The 17,161-nt window shown below is 41.8% G+C and overlaps 2 protein-coding genes across 3 annotated transcripts; one reads left to right on the top strand and one right to left on the bottom strand.

The window, feature by feature from the left end:
• Nucleotides 1-482: 482 nt before the first annotated feature.
• shisa2b (shisa family member 2b) lies at nucleotides 483-10,082 on the bottom strand. Of its 2 annotated transcripts, XM_074622237.1 has the most exons (4): nucleotides 10,022-10,082; nucleotides 9,785-9,898; nucleotides 7,132-8,057; nucleotides 483-1,996 (listed from the first exon to the last, which is right to left on the bottom strand). In XM_074622237.1, exons 3-4 carry the CDS (start codon nucleotides 7,433-7,435, stop codon nucleotides 1,434-1,436), a joined length of 867 nt encoding a protein of 288 aa, XP_074478338.1. In that variant the 5' UTR covers nucleotides 7,436-8,057; nucleotides 9,785-9,898; nucleotides 10,022-10,082; the 3' UTR covers nucleotides 483-1,433. The 2 variants fall into 2 exon arrangements, with proteins under 2 accessions (XP_074478338.1, XP_074478339.1); XM_074622238.1 differs by lacking the exons at nucleotides 9,785-9,898; nucleotides 10,022-10,082 and having other exon boundaries at nucleotides 7,132-7,682; nucleotides 7,809-8,227.
• A 17-nt stretch (nucleotides 10,083-10,099) lies between these two features.
• On the top strand, nucleotides 10,100-15,741 carry spice1 (spindle and centriole associated protein 1). The gene is made up of 18 exons (XM_074622233.1): nucleotides 10,100-10,251; nucleotides 10,924-11,019; nucleotides 11,348-11,395; nucleotides 11,559-11,699; nucleotides 11,902-12,004; nucleotides 12,244-12,362; nucleotides 12,486-12,574; nucleotides 12,688-12,830; nucleotides 12,925-13,050; nucleotides 13,188-13,462; nucleotides 13,705-13,836; nucleotides 13,927-14,053; nucleotides 14,145-14,252; nucleotides 14,359-14,786; nucleotides 15,011-15,197; nucleotides 15,285-15,360; nucleotides 15,452-15,515; nucleotides 15,601-15,741. Exons 2-18 carry the CDS (start codon nucleotides 10,924-10,926, stop codon nucleotides 15,655-15,657), a joined length of 2,319 nt encoding a protein of 772 aa, XP_074478334.1. The 5' UTR covers nucleotides 10,100-10,251; the 3' UTR covers nucleotides 15,658-15,741.
• Nucleotides 15,742-17,161: the final 1,420 nt, after the last annotated feature.

Here is a 17,161-nt window from a genome sequence, read left to right as displayed (position 1 = left end):
AGGTGATAAAACACTGAAACACACATTGTACTGGACACTGATTTCTGTTTAAAAGTTGTTTATTTATTTTTTAAATTCATATGAAAAACTCCTGCATCAAATTGGACCAATTTTCATTTTACAGATGCTCTTATTTTGTCACACACAAGCTGCCTATGGCATATTACAGACATTGTGCTCGGCGTACAGATGAGGTACACACAAACATACCAGTTTCAGTTTCTTTGGGACATCTCGGGCTGCACGCTCAGTGGAGCAGCACATTCCTCAAGTTGCATGTTACCGGTGACCCAGCTGCACAACAGGAAAAAAAAAAAAAGCAACTTTGACTCATTTTTTTTTAGATTAACAACCATTTCTGTGCTGTTCTTAAGTGGGAAATAATGAGTCAAAGCTGCCCTGCAGCTGCCCGTGCCCTCTACTAACGCACTGAACTGTGGTAGTGTTAAACACACACACACACACCTCACAGGAGAGAAGTGAACGGGGCAGTTTTCACTGTATAATTAACTTGGCAATCTTCAAAGAGCTGCCTTCTCTGCCACACACTTGTCGGGTACATTAACTGCCAGGCTTGCTTGAATATTTACTTTTTTTTTGGTGGGTGTGAGTGTGTTTCCGCTCAGGGCAGTTTTTTTGTGTTTTTTTTTCTTTTTGGGTGGCAGGAGGGGGGTTTGTATCGTAGGGTGGAGCGTCACAGTCTATGTCCTGTGTTCACTTCATTAGAGTTTAAATGGTCTACAGGGAGATCGCGACTGCCTTTCACATTACACCACCTGCATTTCCCATCAGTTCACTCACAGTTAACTCATGCAACCACATCCCTCCTCCACGCCGACTCGCACACATACAGTACAAACATGCTTTCTCTCCTCACGCTTTCAACACAAACACATACTGTAGAAACCACTCACAACCATTCACAAGTGCAGATGTGCACATGGCATAAACACAGCATGTGGTCATAATTTTTTTTTTTTTCATACAGTTCACTGCTATAAATCATCCAGTCATCACTCACTCCAGCACAAATAAGCCAACAAATCTTTTTCTCACTCTCGCATACGCACACATGCAACACAAACACACGCACAGACTTTATTTGAGCTGCAGTGAGCTGTGCATGATCGCCCATCTGGGCTGTGTAACCCTCCTATAGGCAGTTTCGTCTTTGCATCAAGACAGAAAATTGTTTATGCGTCCGTCATAGGTTGAGCTTAGCTCATTCCGACTCGCCAAGAGATCATATGACACACTAAACAGACGCACACCGCACACAATAGCAAGGCAGGCCCTGCAGCCAGCAACGGCTTTATGAGTCCTTCATGTGAGTCCCTGCCTTTTCTTTTTTTTCCACTCTGGCAGCATCCCCTAAAGGTCTCTGGCGCGGTCCTCACAGGTTCAACAAAGTGGCAGAGTGGTCTGCGGGTTCATCATACAGTCACTGCGGGGTATTTCTGGTCATTGGAGACACTGCACCCAACATTTGGAGGAGGGCAGGGTGACTGGAGGGGTCTGTACCCGCCCTGAGTGGGGTCCAGGTAGGTCGTGGCAGGGTGGGCGTAGCCGATGTACTGCGGGTGAAGAAACTGTCCCTGGTGAGGCATGATTTGCGTGGCCTGCTGGCAGTTGAGCACGGAGAAGTTGGTGGGCATGTTGACGAAGACGCTGGCGTCCGGGGGCAGGCAGCAGGAGGCCTGGGCCCGCATGAGTTGTTGGGGAGCTTGGCGTGGCGCAGCGGGCGGGGCGGAGGAGCTGGACGAGGTGGCCGTGCTGGACTGGCGGGACGAGGAACCCCTCGAGGTCCCCACGCTGGCCATCATTGGGATGGTCTCAAGGAGGCGACCGCCACCAGCGCCTCCTCCTGTCGCACCTCCTGACGACAGCTCCTGCTTGGGCCGGAGGCAGCGGCAGCAGCACACGGCGACCACAGAGCCCACCAGGATGAACGCTACAAACACCGAGCCCACGATCAGGAAGGGCACATAGATGGGAACTGCAGAGAGAGAAGAAAAGACACTTTAAAAAACAGCTTTTGTGGCAAAACATTAACTTCTAAGTTAGGCTTCAGAGCAGTACCGCCTCACTCACACACACACACACACGTGTCTTGGTTCCCTGCACAAGCAAAGCTCCTACATGTGAGTGGAGATTTGGTGAGACAGTGAAACAAAAGAATGAGCAGAGAGGAGTGTTTGGACTCGGCTAGAAGAATGAGAGGTGCACTGGGACCGAGTCCCCAGGGAGCCCTGGGCTCTCATTAGCAGTTATTAACTTTGTTTTGATCTGTTTTAATCCTCAGCACCCTGCTGTGTCCCCAGCCTCCTCGACCCTGCAGACCTGTGTGTGTTTGCATGGGTGACATTCTTAAGCCCGGCTGCCAGCAGATATTTGTGACCCTTCTTTTTCCTCGGCTATTTATGACCAACCCTTTGAAACTAAGTTACTCAAGTTGAACTACAGTACTTGGCTTCTGCTTAAAGAAGGGTATTAAAAGTTGACTGATTTAATGGAGCTGAATGGGAGCTCATTCAGGCCTTTAAATCAAAAGGAGTAAGCCAATTTCTTCTCACTGACCTTTTTTTTCTTTTTCTTTAAAACAGCAAATCAGACTGGTAAGAAAGTACTCTCACTATTCCACCAATCGCTGGGTCATATAGCAGAGGCGTTATTAAACAAATCTTGACATTTTTATATGTTAAGATCTCAGTTCCATCTGTAAATTTGCTAAGTGAGCGGGAGAGGCTCCAACAACAACTTTGAAACACGATCAACAATAACTTTCCTTACATTTTTTGTTCTAATTTCAACGAGTGAACTCTTTTTGGCAGAAACGGGGTGACCGGCGAGATGAGGTCACTTCTGAGGTGTTTTCCCCTCTCCTTCATTCCCATGCTCGCTCGCACAAACACCTTACAAACACAATAACGAGCATGTTACAGTATAAGTGATTGGTTGTGTTTTATTGTTCCCACAGGGTGTAGTTATTTTCCGCTCTGAATGTGCCCATGTGTTATGAGGTGTAACTGTATGCCAAAGAGAGAGAGGTGGCAGCCGGCTCCGGTTTCCTTTTGTCTCTTTGAAATGCATCCACGCGGCCTTGAGAAACTTTTTCAAAATGCTCATCAAAAGTAGGCAGGGTATTACAGGGATTACTGCATGAGACCTGTTAAGAGCTGAGGAGACATTGATCGGCTGAGGTGGTTAAGACCAGGTGACAAAAGACACAGGCCAGCGGCAGAAGAGGCCGAGACACGGTGACATGAAACCAACTAGGACCTCGACCCCGTTTCCCTTTGACGAGAAGCGGTGTCGACTTCAGAGGCTAGTGCTCCTCACAGCTACACACCTTCCAGTAAACAGGTTTTAACAGGAACTCGTGTTATGGCAACACATATATAAGTTACAAGAGCAGAATTATCCCATAGCGCCTTTCTGTTTTCCTGCACTTATATGGCCTCCACCTGAACATCTCAGCCTCCACTCCCTTTTTCTGCATGGATGATGGGGATTAGTAATTGCAGAAATGTTCGTCTTGTTTTACTTCATCCCTGCTTTCAACTGTAGAGCTGCTTTCCAAAACTGTAAATCAGTGATGGAGGGGGTAAAAAAACACCACTTAAAGTTCAGCAAATAGGCTGCAGTGGTGGAAGAAGTTCTCAGATGCTTGTGCAAGTAGAAATACCAAAACAGCAATCTAAAACTACTTAATTACAAGTAAAAGTTACTTAAAGTATTAAAAATGAAATAACTCATTATGCAGAAAAGGGTCTTCAGAGTCATAAGATAAATCTGTGATGTTGTGAAAGGGGGAAGAAAGAGGAAACAGCCTCGCTAGCGGCTCTGTGAGGCTGTACTGAGGGCAAATGTCGCTTTGAGCTAAATGCTAATATCAGCATGCTAACATGCTCACAATAACAACGCTAAGTGATTGATGTTTAGCATGTTCATCATTTTACTTTAGCGTGTTAGCATGCTTACATTTGCTACTTAGCACTAAATAGGCTACAAAGTACAGCTGAGGCTGATGGGAATATCATTATAGTTTTGCAGATATTTGGTCATAAATCAAAGTATTGGACAAATTAAAACTCAGATTTTATGATGAGACTAAATGAAAAGTTATGGTATCGCAATTCATCCTGAGGGAGACATGAATGTCTGTTTAAATCTTTATAGGAATCTGTCCAATAGTTGTAGAGATAGAGAAGTGGTGGACCGACCGACCATAGAGCCATGCCACTAGCGTGGTTGAAAACTAAAGTTTGCAAGACAAATTTGTACACATTTTGTTTTACTTTTAAAAAGGACCTATTGTGATTTTGTGCTTTTTCCCTTTCCTTTAGTGTGTTATATAGCTTTTTTGTGCATGTAAAAGGTCTGCAAAGTTACAAAGTCCACGCCAAAGGGAGTTACTCTTCGCCACAGAAACACTGCTCCTGAACTGCATGAAACACCTTGCTTGAAGTCCCGCCTTTTCTTCCGCAACATGATGATCTCACCAAGTAACACATTTGCATAACGGCTAGTTTGGCACACCCTCAAACAAAGCTAGTTAGAGTGGAGCTGGAGCGGAGTCTGAAGAGTTTGGTTCGGTTGACCAATCACAACAGAGTGGGCCAGCTGACCAATCAGAGCAGACTCAAACAGAGCGTTTCAGACAGAGGATGAAAAGAGGTGCTGAAGCACAGCCGGTATGAGAAGAGTAAAACGCTTTTTGAACATTAAAGCTTGTAAACATGTTCTAGTAACTAGAACATGTTTGCAAAATACAAGTATGCACCTGAAAATGAGCATAATAGGTCCTCTTTAATCTTTGTTTTTTATGAAATGTTGGAAAATTGTACCTCTTTGGGCCTCAAACAGTTATTTACATATAATCATCTCTCTTTTGGTTTCTGCTAGAATCTAGTAGAAACCCCAAATACAAGTATGCACCTGAAAATGAGCATAATAGGTCCTCTTAAATCTCTCTTTGGGGAACTGCTAACAACTCATAGACATCTGAAACGCGACAAAGGGTTCAGAGTAGACACTGGAACCACTGGTTTAATATTTAATAATGTATTGCACTTTATAATATGTCTTTTAATGTAAAATCTTAATGTGTAACTAGTAACTACAGCTGTCAGATAAATGTTGTTCAGTAAAAAATGGTATTTCCCTCTGAGTTGTGGTGAAGTAAAAGTATAAAATAGCATGGAAATGGAAAGTAAAGTACAAGTACCTCTACTCAAGTAGAGTAAATGTACTTTGCACTGCTGAGCTTGTAAATCTGGAAAAACTGTTGTGGCTTTGTCAACTGCAGGACTTTTAAAAAAGCACTTTATTTCTGCACCTCTTGCTAAGGTGATATTTTCCCATTTTGTGCACATGGTGGTTGAAACCCTCCTATTGTTCCCTGTCACTCCTCCACACCTGTCGCTGCCGTTGAGCTGTGGCAGCCATGCCGCAGCAACAGCAGCCGACTCTCTTAAGCTCTTGTTTTGGGCACAATCTCTGCGGCTAGACTCTCCCTCGTCTCCCTCGTCTCTCCCACGGGCATTCTCCTGTTCCTAAATACCATATGTTCCTTCATGTCGAGCACATTAATAATTTCCTGCCTGTTATCCATTGACGTTTACAGTGTGTATCTTTCCCGGATGATTAATAGGCTGCAAGCGAATGAAAAATGAATGAAATGCCCAAAGTGAACTTCCTCTTTTCTGAGTGAGGAGAAAAGCTGCTTTTCTTTAAGTTCTGTTGGCTGGAGGCCACTGGATGAAATGTATATACCCCTTCCTGCAGCGATAAGGCATGATTGTCCAAGCAAATGACAGATTATAGCTGGAGGTCCAAAAGAGGGCACGATATCCTCCAGGGAAACGTGAAGTAAGCCTGTGTTGCCTTTCTCTCTGATGTCCAATATTTGCTCTATTTTCCTGGAGCAGTTATCAACTTGTTGATCTTTTATTCAAGATATGAGGCAGCTTCAAGAGGCTTTATGGTAGATTAATTTATGGGAATGTAAGTAATGATGAATGAGGGGAAACAGTTTGTATTGTTACCTAATCCACCATATAATTTGGGATATATTTTGCCTTTAGTTTTGGTAATGATTCCTCTCTTAAAAGCAGTTTCTATGTATGAGTGTGTTGTTTGAGTGTGGATCCCTTGAAAGCACCACAGACACCAGAGAGACTGGGATTACAGGAGGAGAGGGACTCCACGAGTCTGCTAGGAAATGATACATAACAGGATTTGTGCTTTTTTATGAGCAGAGTTGTCAGCGCCTTCGGGGTGAGCCACTGTCCAAGATCCGGTCAAGTCCAAACTTGATCCCCGTGGGGACAATGTGATCTGAGCTCCCCCGGCCCCTCTTTGCACTGTTACAGGCCAGAACAAACACAGCTATTTATAAGTGCAGCACGACACAGTTTACCATTTGTGAGTGCAGGAGTCTGCTGCTGCTGCTGCTGCTGCTGTCTCCTGTGCAGCTGTCGTTGCCAACCGGGGGGACAGGCAGCAGATGAGCCTTTTTAACAGGGAGACACTGTGGGACTGTTGGGTTTATGAGGGGAAACCGAAACTTGTAATGGGTCTGCAATTTGCAATATCAAATTCAAGACATCCTGTGCATGCACCTTGGGCATTGCATTCATTCATGAGTCACTTTAAATTACATTAATTTGGAATAAACCTTAAAAAAACAAAGGTTAGGCAATTAGTTTTAGTATCAGTCTTTCTCTGACATAAATCACAAAGGAAACTAGTGTATAAGGGTTATATTTGTGCAAGTATTATTGAGTTTTTACTATAAAACTAACATATTTGTATGCATTTTTTTGTATGTTAATCCTTTTTCATTGATTTGCCCTCTTTTGCAGTATAGGTGCACATGTTTTCTTGAAGTATTTATAATGAAGACTAATAATGATTATCAACATACTTATGTGTGCGAGTATTATTGAGTTTTTACTATAAAACTAACATATTTTTATGCATTCTTTTCAATGTTAATCCTTTTTTTCATTGTTTTGCCCTCTTGCAGTAGGTGCACATGTTTTCTTTAAGTATCTATAATGAAGACTGATTGATGAACATCAACATACATCATAAGTTGCTGAAACAGTAGAAGTTCTGGGTTAATACCTGCAGCTGAGTCCTTGTTCTCCTTGCTCGCTGTGCCTGGATCCTGAGCCTGCCGGTCGTTATCGCAGCTGCCCTGGTCCAGCCTCGCCTCGGTGCTGCCGCAGCAGTAGCGCAGCTCGCACTTCCCGCAGCAGATGATCGACTCAACTCCATCGATCTTCTCCGGACACTGGAAGCCTTCCTTCCACGCACCCTGGTTGTCGTGCCAACCGTGGCAGTACTCTCCACTGGCCTTCACGTCCATAACAACCAGGAGAAGAGTCACAAACGCGGTGGCGGACATCTGGAAACCTCCTCTCCACATCCTCCAGGAGGCTTTTTACTCCTCCAAGTCTAAACCTGGTGAGGACGGGAGTGATACGGTGGATCTATGAGATGCAGGGAGCTGAGAGGATGAAGTGAGGGAGTAATAAACCACTTAAAAGCTGTCATTTGTTAGAGGAATCCCGTGCGTAATTCTCATCCAAAAACGTCTCCAGTGCGTAATTGTGATCCAAAAACGTCTCTAGTGCGTAATTTTGATCCAAAAACGTCTCCAAAAGTGCGTAATTCTGATCCAAAAACGTTTCCAGTGCGTTATTCTGATCCAAAAACGTCTCTAGTGCGTAATTGGGATCCAAAAAAACGTCTCTAGTGCATAATTCTGATCCAAAAAACGTCTCCAAAAGTGACTCCACACGGTGGGTGATTATCCAAGAGTTGTAAAAAACAAAACACTAGATGCTATTGAAAGTAACAGAAGCTTAACTAATACTCAAGCTGTAAACCTTCAGAGTTCTTGCTACAAATCCAGTATGGAGAAACTAAATGATCTTCATGTCTCCATGACTCTTCAAATGACTTTCCACAGAGGATGCAGAGAAACCAACACTTGTAGTCTGATCCATGTCGCTGTCACTCACTCCAGAGACTCCTCACCGACAGACCTGTGTGCAAAAAGGATAAGATTTCAAACTTTTTTTTTGTGGCTTGGTCCGCATTGTTGTGCAACCAGGTCCGGATCTGTGCAGCCTGATTGAAGCAAAGCGCGCAGAGTCTGTCCTAGTGTGCGCCAGAGTGAGAGGGGCGTGATGCAAACACACAACCTCCTTCCTTAATCCTTAAAGTAATAAACCGTAGGGACCTATGGAAGGAACTACTAGTGGTCATAATGCAAAGGGTAAAATGCAACTTCCGGGTGAAACCTTTAAAATAAAAGCCTAAAGCAGAATAAAATGCACTACTATGAAATTAGATAGATATATAGATAGATAGATAGATAGTAACTTTATTGATCCTGAGGGAAATTCAAGTTTCCAGCATCACAGTTCCACAGTGCAAAACATGTTAGTAAAAAGGCAGTAAAAAAGTTAGTAGTGCAAAGTACAAAAAAATATACCAGATATAAAAATACAAGGAGATGAAGAAAAACTGTTAAAACTGAATATAGTGCAGGGTAACAGCTGTGATACACGACTATTAATATAGTCATAGTAGAGATATATAGTGCAGAAGAGACTGTTAGAAATGAATATAGTGCAGGGTAACTCCAGTAGCTTAGTCTATGAAAGTGAACTGTGTGCATTATTATCTGTCCTGCAGATTAGAAGATAATTTGAAAAGAAGAATTCGTATTATTTATTATATATAAAGATAAAAATATATGCATTTTTAAAAAGTTCAAATTATTTATTATATAAAAAATAGACGATAATGAAAAATAATTCAAATTATTTACATCTAAAAATGAGATAATAATAATAACAATAATAATAATAATAATAATAATAATAATTTAAATATAATAAATATATTAATAAAAATGCCATCTTTTTCCAGACCAGACCTCAAGCGTTTAGAGAATTTAGCTTGATTCATTTTTTATCTTTTGTCCTTTCAGATCTGCTTCAGAGACATTTTATTGGCTACACTATCTACCAATTATCAATCTATTTGCAGTCAATCACTTTAATTTGTCAGTGTCAATACAAGCCCTCCTCAAGCTTAACTTCTACATCAGCTACTAATAAAATATTTACTACACCATGCTATTATTTTGCAAGTTGCTTTATTTCCGGTTGAATGTTGTTGTGGGCTTGACGCAGCTTCTCCCATCATTCTACAGCAGATATATTTGTTAGAAGCTTTCGCCCCAAAGTTCAGTTAAACTTTTCCAGGTTGAGTTTAGTTGTAGTTATCTCTTGGTGAAAAGGAGCTGAGAGATCTGTCAGCTTGGCTCTGAGCCTGCAGGGCAGCATCCCCCCTCTGCTGCACACTAACAGGGATTTACATGGTGACAATGCCATCTAGTGGTGTAGCCAGATGTTTGCTCCTTTAAGAACATCTGGCAACACCACTAGAGAAACTAGAAATGAACAAATGCAATGGAACAGAGGCCTCCTTAGAGTTTGACAAAGTTGCCAATCTTACAAATCGTTCTTGCAACAAATAAAGCTTATGAAGATTGGAGGGGTATGTATTTGCCCAAACAATATTACCATAAATCAGATAGGGATAAATCATGGAATAATATAAGGTTATTAAACAAGAAACATTTATGAAACTTCTTAGTTTAATGATAGTTTAATGATTCAATTACATTATAATATTGACGATAAAACAACTAAAGGGTCTATTTTACTGTATAATGTACACTTTTATTGATGATAATTACCAGATTCCTCTCCTCCAGTACTTCAATTCCCATGATGCTCCAGTGTGAAGCGTTGTCCATGGCAACAAGCACAGGAGGTGACGAGCAACTGTTTAAAAACTGTCACACAACAAACTGAGGAGGAGATTTTTGATGTTTTAAAACGCTGTTCATCAGTAATAATGATTAAATTACATTATTATCTTGACAATAAAACACCAAAGGGTCTATTTATACACTTTTATTCATGATACTTACCAGATTCCTCTTCAACCTGCTGATCCTCCAGTACTTCATTTCCCATGATGCTCCACGGTGAAGCGGTGTCCGTGGCAACAAGCACAGGAAGTGACGCGCGACTGTTTTAAAAACTGCCACACAACAAACTGAAGAGGAGATTTTGATGCTGTTCAACTTGTGATGGAGAAGTTATAGACAACCTGAAGCGCTCTTCTCTTATAACTAACCGTGGCTTCGTAACGTGAAACGTGAGTGTTATTTCAATATGTGGCTAGCTTTTGTATGAAGTCACATTTTAGCTGACTTTAGCTAAAAGCTGTCAGATAGCTAGCTAACTTTAAGCAAGGCAGCTTTATTTGTAGAGCACATTTCAGCAACAAGCAGTTCAAAGTGCTTTACATAAACACTCAAGAATAATAAGAACATTAAGACATAATTAAAACAGTTATAAAAACATTAAAGATTAGAAAATAAAAGCTAGGATAGAAGCTAAAATAGAGTAAAACACACAAGAGTAAAAGCTCTAGTTCAGTATAAGATCATTATCTGGTTTAATTAAAGGCAGCAGCAGCAAACAGGAAAGTTTTAAGCTTTGATGGTCCTGCAGGTTTCTGGGAGCTTGTTCCAGATGTTTGGTGCATAAAAACTGAACGCTGCTTCTTCTGCATGTTTAGTTCTGGCTCTGGGGACACTAAGCAGACCTGATCCAGATGACCTGAGAGGTCTGGATGGTTCATAACATAGCAGAAGAGCAGAAATGTATTTTGGCCCCTAAACCATTTCGTGCTTTGTAAACCAGCAGCAGTATTTTGAAATCAATTCTCTGAGAGAGACAGGGAGCCAGTGTAGAGACATTCTTTCTACTGTGAAGCCATAGGACTACTCTATTAGTAATCTACTCATATTGTCTGTGTTGTCAGATGTCGTTTGTGAGAGTCAGGCGTCCACAACAACACACTAATGGAAAAAGGCCTGTTCGCCCCAAGAAGGCAGCAGCTCCCCAAAAAGACTGGGTGGTGAGTACTGACATCTGCTCCACCTGTTGACTAGAAAAGTATGTACTTTTGTCAAGTACTTGTACTTTATTGGGATACATTCTTAAGCCAGTATTAGTACATTTTTAGGAAGATGTTTTGATGAAGTAGCCTACAGTTACCACCGAAGGAGAAGAGGCCTCAATATTTACTGCTGCTCCTCTTCTCTCTCTCTCTTCTTCTGTCCACCTCCTCCTGTCCTCCTCCCATCCTCCTCTTCCTCTTCCTCCTCACTCCTCCTCCTCGTCTCTCTCTCCTCCTACATTTAGAAAACAATTAAGTAATTACAGCCCTATCTTGTTGGTTTCAGAGCACTGTCAATGACCTGTCTGTGCACAAGCTGTCACCTGCAGAGCTGGTAAGGTGTTTGACTGTGTGAGAAGCAATTCATACTGTTTCATCTCATACTATGCATTATAATAGCACTTGAATGTCATTTTAGTGAGCTGATAGTACTAAAACAATTAAATCCATTATTTCCAGCCCATATTTGCTTGTCTGATTGACCACTTCTGTTTTAGAGCCATCGGCACGAGATTCACAAGTCCCACAACAAGGCAGCGGCTCAGTGGGAGCTGAGGGAGAAAGCCCTACAGCGTCGTTTTAGACACCCTGGAAGTCCTGCACCTCTAGACCACACCAGCCTCAGCATCATCAGGGAGGTGTGTGTGATGATGATTTCCATGTTACTGTTAGTTTCTTCTTTGCTAATTCAATTTTTGTTTCTTTTAAAACAAATCTAGTTTTGTTTGTTATACACAAACAATGTATTTAAAATGTAAATCCCACTGAAAAACCTCCCTGGTGCTGAGTTTACAGGGTTTTTGCTGCTGGTGATGATGGTGGTGTGTTTTACTGCTGCAGGTGTTCTCTGACCAGCTGCTGCTACAGGATGTGCTGGCTCGCTCCGACAGAGCCATGGCTGTGGTCAAAGACTTGTTTGGAGATGCTCCACGCAGGCAGACTGGTAGAAATCTTCTCATTCACTCTTTTGTTGTAGGTATAGGTACATAAATGCAGTGCTAAATGGATAACACATGTGTTCAACTGTTCCCTGCTTGTAGACGTACGCAAACACATTTTAAGATATCTGGTTTTCCTAGAAGATTAGATGTTAATTACTAAACTAGTATTTGTCTTTATTATTTCTTCCTGAGATTTTAAGGATTTTTGGGTTGTATACAGAGTGTTTGTGTATTTCCGCAGGGCACCCCAGTGTGACGATGGCTCCAAACTGTGACTCTGACTCAAGGCTACCTGTGCTTCAAAGACCAGATCCTCCAACGCAGCTGTCACTGCTCAGCCATTCTATGATGGACCAACAGGTGTGCCAAAATAATGTCATACATTTGTGGTTTGTTATTTAATGTTTTCACCAGTTTTACTTTCTTGCATAAAGATTTTGGTCAGTATTAACATGTTTGCGTATGTAAAATGGTTCTTTCCAGGCTCTTAATGAACTAGAAGCTTCAGATGAAGACCACAGCGATGAAGATACCTGTCCTACTGGGAGTTCGGACGATCATGTAATCCATAGGTAATAATGCCTACAAAACATTACGCAAACTGATTAAAATAATTTACTGATTACTACTGAAGTTTCAGATGACACTGACACCACTACATTGCTTGTGATACTTTTCTTTGCAGGGCCAATGTACGAAAAATGAAGGCACACTCTCGGAATAGAGTGATACAGCGACAGAAAGTCCAACGTCCCAACTCTGACCAGGCAGACAGCGATAATGTTCCTGTAACCCCCTGCACATCAGGCAGAGCACCAGCCCAAACAGGTAGAATGAAAAGATGAGGAGAACAAGTTAGAATGTATTTATTTCATGCAGTGAAATCCTTTTCCAAATTCAAACTCATCTCACCTTGTTTCAGCTCTCAATGCCTCAGTGGCTGTCAGGCGTGTTCGGTCCAGACAAAGCCAGTCAGAGGAAGGCCAGGGGGAACCGTCAGTCCTGGTTTCTCAGGTCCTGAACCCTGAGCTGCCTCTCAACCAGTCAGGTAATATCAGGAAGGTATCTGTTTCTTCATAATGTGTCACTCTGTGACAATGTGCCATCATATGAACTGCTAATCGCTGCAATAAACAGAAGAAATTAGTGGTATCTTCTCTGTGTTTCTCTATATGTATTTATCAGGCAGGATCAGTAGTCGCACCAGCAGGAACAGGAAGTGTGTTTCTCAGAGTTCAGAGCTGGATGGCTCCTTTGTCGCCTCTCTCAGCGGGGACCAGTCCAGTCTGGGCCTGCTGCAGGCCATGCTGGGTCAGGTGGAGGCAGACTTGGATACTCTGAGTCCTGACACTGTACCAGCTTCAGCACAGAGTCGAAAACAAAACAGAACTCAAGGCCTCACTGGATTCTCTGTCGCCTTGGTCTCCACTCTGGGACGTTTAGTGCACCTCCTCAAACAGGTACTGTAATTGATCCAATAAAGTCTTCATTAAACACTCACATACATCCAACATGCATGGACACATAATGGGAATGTAATTGGCTTTGTTCACCAGAGCCTCTTTTTAAAGGTTATTATGAGTTTTTGTTTGTCTCATTGAGAGTCCAAAGTTTTTTATTCATTGTGTTGTTAGTATTTCCTTGATGTTTGACACTGTGCTGGAGCGTCCCTAATTTCATGACATCCGTTGAACTTCCTCAGAGGGAAGAGGAAGCTCAGGAAGAGGCTCGGGAGAGGAGACGACTGGAAGACGAGTTGAGAGAGCACCGTGGGCTGATAGATGCTCTCACTGCTGAGACGATGACTCTGAGAGAAGAGGCCACCGCCCTGCAGGTGAGACGGAGCTTACCACATGTTCTGACACTACTTTATTGTCCCGATTCCAACTGTGCTCCTAAATTGGTTCTTTTTGGTTCCTCTCAGGCCGGGTTGCAGCAGCGGACAACTGAGCTGGAGCAGAAGCTGGACACAGTGGTGTTGGTGATGGGGGGACTTGGACTACTGGAGGAACATGTTGACCCACCCCGAGACTCTGATGTCAAAGCTGCAGGTTCATACAGCGTGTGTTTATGTGTGTCTGTCTGTGCATGGCTATTTGCGTTGTAAATAGTGTATAATTGGTGTTCTCATGTCGTAAACAGTTTGTCAGTCAGTTGCTGAGCAAGATCCTGAACAACTACAAGCTTCTGTCTCTCCTGCCGTCTTGCTCTCCCCCCCTCGACAGAGAGACAACTGGCAACAAAATCCTGGTATCACTGTCTTTTTAGTTATCTGATTACAGCTGTATGCCTTCATACCATCTTACTCAATCAGCTGTAAGAAGCCTAATTTTGCATTTTTCCTCCTCTTCTTCAGTGATCCATCCTGTACTGCTGCACCAGGAGCTTCCTCCTGTAGACATCCTGCATTCCCGCGAGGACGTCCGCTCCTACAGCTCATCCTGGAGCGTCACCAGCCTTCCTCTCACCAGCCTGCCCTCCTCTTCCTCATTATCGCTGACCTCCGACCCCCTCAGCTCACAGCTCTCTCCAGAGGTCATGCTGGCCGAGATCGCTCAGCTGAACAGACAGAACGAGCTGATCAAGGCCCGACTTAGCCAGGCTAGGGGCCTGGGGTCAGAGGGCGGTGGATCGCCTGACAGTGGCAACGAGCAGAGGAGGTCGAGGTCAAGCAGCACAGGGAGAGTCACACCCCAAAGTGTCGGAGAGAGGAGGACGTCAGTTTCCAGCAGCACGGGGAGAAGGCATGTCCAGGCTGCTGAAGGAGAGCAGCTGACTAATCAGGTGAGATTAAGTCTCTCAAGGTGTCCTCCACACACCTTTCTGAAGATTTTAAAGGTCTTATTGATAACATTTTTATGTAGACGAATATTTTTTTTAAATAATACATCCACAGAGCCTTTAGGAAGGTGCTGAATAAAAGTAACAAACGCGTAAACACAGAAACAAAGAATTCTCCTTGTCATCTGGGCTGATAATGATTTGTTTCTCTCCGTCTTCTTGCTCAGGCAACATCACCCAACACCCTCCATGTGAGCAGTGTGGAACAGCGCCTCCTGGAGCTGAACAGGCAGAGTGCAGCGGCGAGGGGTCGACTGCTGGAGCTCATTGAGCAGCAGAAGCAAAGTGTTGGAGCCAAAGTTTCTCCCTCTGGTTCCCCCATCCCTCCTTCGGCCTTCAGCCCACATTCAGCAGGTATGGTGGCTCAACCTGACACGCCTCTGTCCATCCGTGTAATGACCTGTCGCTGTAAAAAAAATACTTGTATCATATCATTCTCAGCTGGAGGAGGAAGTCCAGAGATGTCATTGTTGCTGCCTGCACTGGAGCTCCTGTCACAGCCTGGTGATGACAGACGGTGAGTCGCTCTTTTAGATGATATGGATGTTTAACAGACTTCTTATAAAACAATTTTCTTTACACATTATTATTATATTTCTGTGCTGCAGATCTGATGTTTGTGAAGTGTCTTCTCACAGTCTTGGAGGCGAAACGAGGGATGGTAAAACACAGGTACACACAAACTATAGGTTACATGGAAGCACTCAGGTTTCTCCAAACTGTTGGATCTATAACGTCTTTTCTTTTTGCACAACAGATGGAGAAACGGAGCGAGAGAGAGGGGTGGTTTGCCTTGTCCTCTCATGTGAGATGACAAGAGGAGTAATTATTTAAAGGACATTGAAAACCCGTGTTTTTTGTATTTTATCTATGTATTTTAAATGACTGAAATAAATGTGTTTTAAAAGGAACTTTGTGTTTTTTGACCTCACTCTTCAGAAAAATGCCTGTTTTGGATTGGAACATGGGAGACTAGAGAGCATATCAGAGTTTAGCCCAGACCATTTTCTTTTGTAAAAGTGAAACACACTGTTTGAAAATATGAACACTAAGGCATAAATCTAACTGTTTCTTTGTCAAATATTGTTTTACTATACTAAGCACCAAAACAATCCAAATATTATAAAATAAATAACATTTCTTTTTAAATAATATTGTACTGGGGCTAACTAACGTTAGCTCCTCATTCTACACAGATCTTTTTTATACTACTAGATACCTATATTGTGTTATTACAGGGTACAGATGATTACAGTATGGAAGTATGAAGACCTCCATCTAACTTTCACTATAAGCTCTTCATCATCAATGTCCTTATGACTCCTCCATCAAACACCAATCATAATCTTTTGTTCTCAGATTTGAGCTCTAAGTCACAAAACACAATTAATATTGCAGCAGAGATTGGACAATTTGCATGAATATATTTATATATATATTCAATTATTGCTGCTTTCATGTAACAGTTAATAACAAACATTATTATAATTTGTTAATGTTGGGGGAAAAAAATCACAATGCACATTTTGACAATATATATCAGGCTATAAGTATTGTATAGTATAGTATAGTATAGTATAGTAGTCAAATATGTGGCAGCCTCTAATTTGCATAATGAGGCAGAAATGCATAAAGAAAAGAATACAGAAATAAATACATTTGGGGAAATAAATAAGGGGTGAAATGCAAAGTGGAAATCATGCATAAATACATAAATAAATAAATAAATACACACATTTACATATAAAATAAATAAAATTAAAATAAACAATAAATTCATAAAAATAAGATAATGTATTAAAATAAATACATGAATAAGTAAAAGGGACAAGTAAACAGTAGAGTAAATAAATAAGATAATTAATAGAAAGATAAATAAATAAGCAATTTGATCAATTAATTAATGGCTACATTTATTTTTAATATTATTTTTGCTACATTATATATATTAAAAAAAGTATATATTTATATTATAGTTATATTTATATTATTTATTATATTTATTATTATATTATTATTTATGTACATTACTCAACCTGGATAACTGAAATGAAGAAACTGATAGAATATCTGCAGAGTATTGGACTATATTTGACCTATACTGCAGCCAGCCACCAGGGGGCGACCTTTGTCTTCCTTTTTGGGAGCTGTCATGTCCTTCATCTTTCTATACAGTCTATGGTCACAACAAGTGAAGCTTCTGGGTCATATCACCTGTAGACCAGACTGTGAACAACTAATGTTTTCGAGGAAAACTGAAGAAATCCACTTTGTTAGCTAACTGAAGCGTCAGTGAATGTGCTCAAACAGCTTAAGTG

This window comes from Sebastes fasciatus, chromosome 21, assembly GCF_043250625.1.
Source record: "Sebastes fasciatus isolate fSebFas1 chromosome 21, fSebFas1.pri, whole genome shotgun sequence".
Taxonomy (NCBI): domain Eukaryota; kingdom Metazoa; phylum Chordata; class Actinopteri; order Perciformes; family Sebastidae; genus Sebastes; species Sebastes fasciatus.
The sequence above is the reverse complement of the archived record's forward strand: the minus strand, read 5'-3'. Positions and strand labels throughout refer to the sequence as shown.

What these genes read in the sequence shown, in the direction of transcription:
- shisa2b (XM_074622237.1), bottom strand. Translation starts at nt 7,435, where the DNA reads ATGTGGAGAGGAGGTTTCCAGATGTCCGCCACCGCGTTTGTGACTCTT. An exon ending in GAACAAGGACTCAGCTGCAG is followed by an intron (nt 1,997 to 7,131) that starts GTATTAACCCAG and finishes CTCTCTCTGCAG; the next exon opens with TTCCCATCTATGTGCCCTTC.
- spice1 (XM_074622233.1), top strand. Translation starts at nt 10,924, where the DNA reads ATGTCGTTTGTGAGAGTCAGGCGTCCACAACAACACACTAATGGAAAA. An exon ending in AGCTGTCACCTGCAGAGCTG is followed by an intron (nt 11,396 to 11,558) that starts GTAAGGTGTTTG and finishes CTTCTGTTTTAG; the next exon opens with AGCCATCGGCACGAGATTCA. An exon ending in GCCTCAGCATCATCAGGGAG is followed by an intron (nt 11,700 to 11,901) that starts GTGTGTGTGATG and finishes TTACTGCTGCAG; the next exon opens with GTGTTCTCTGACCAGCTGCT.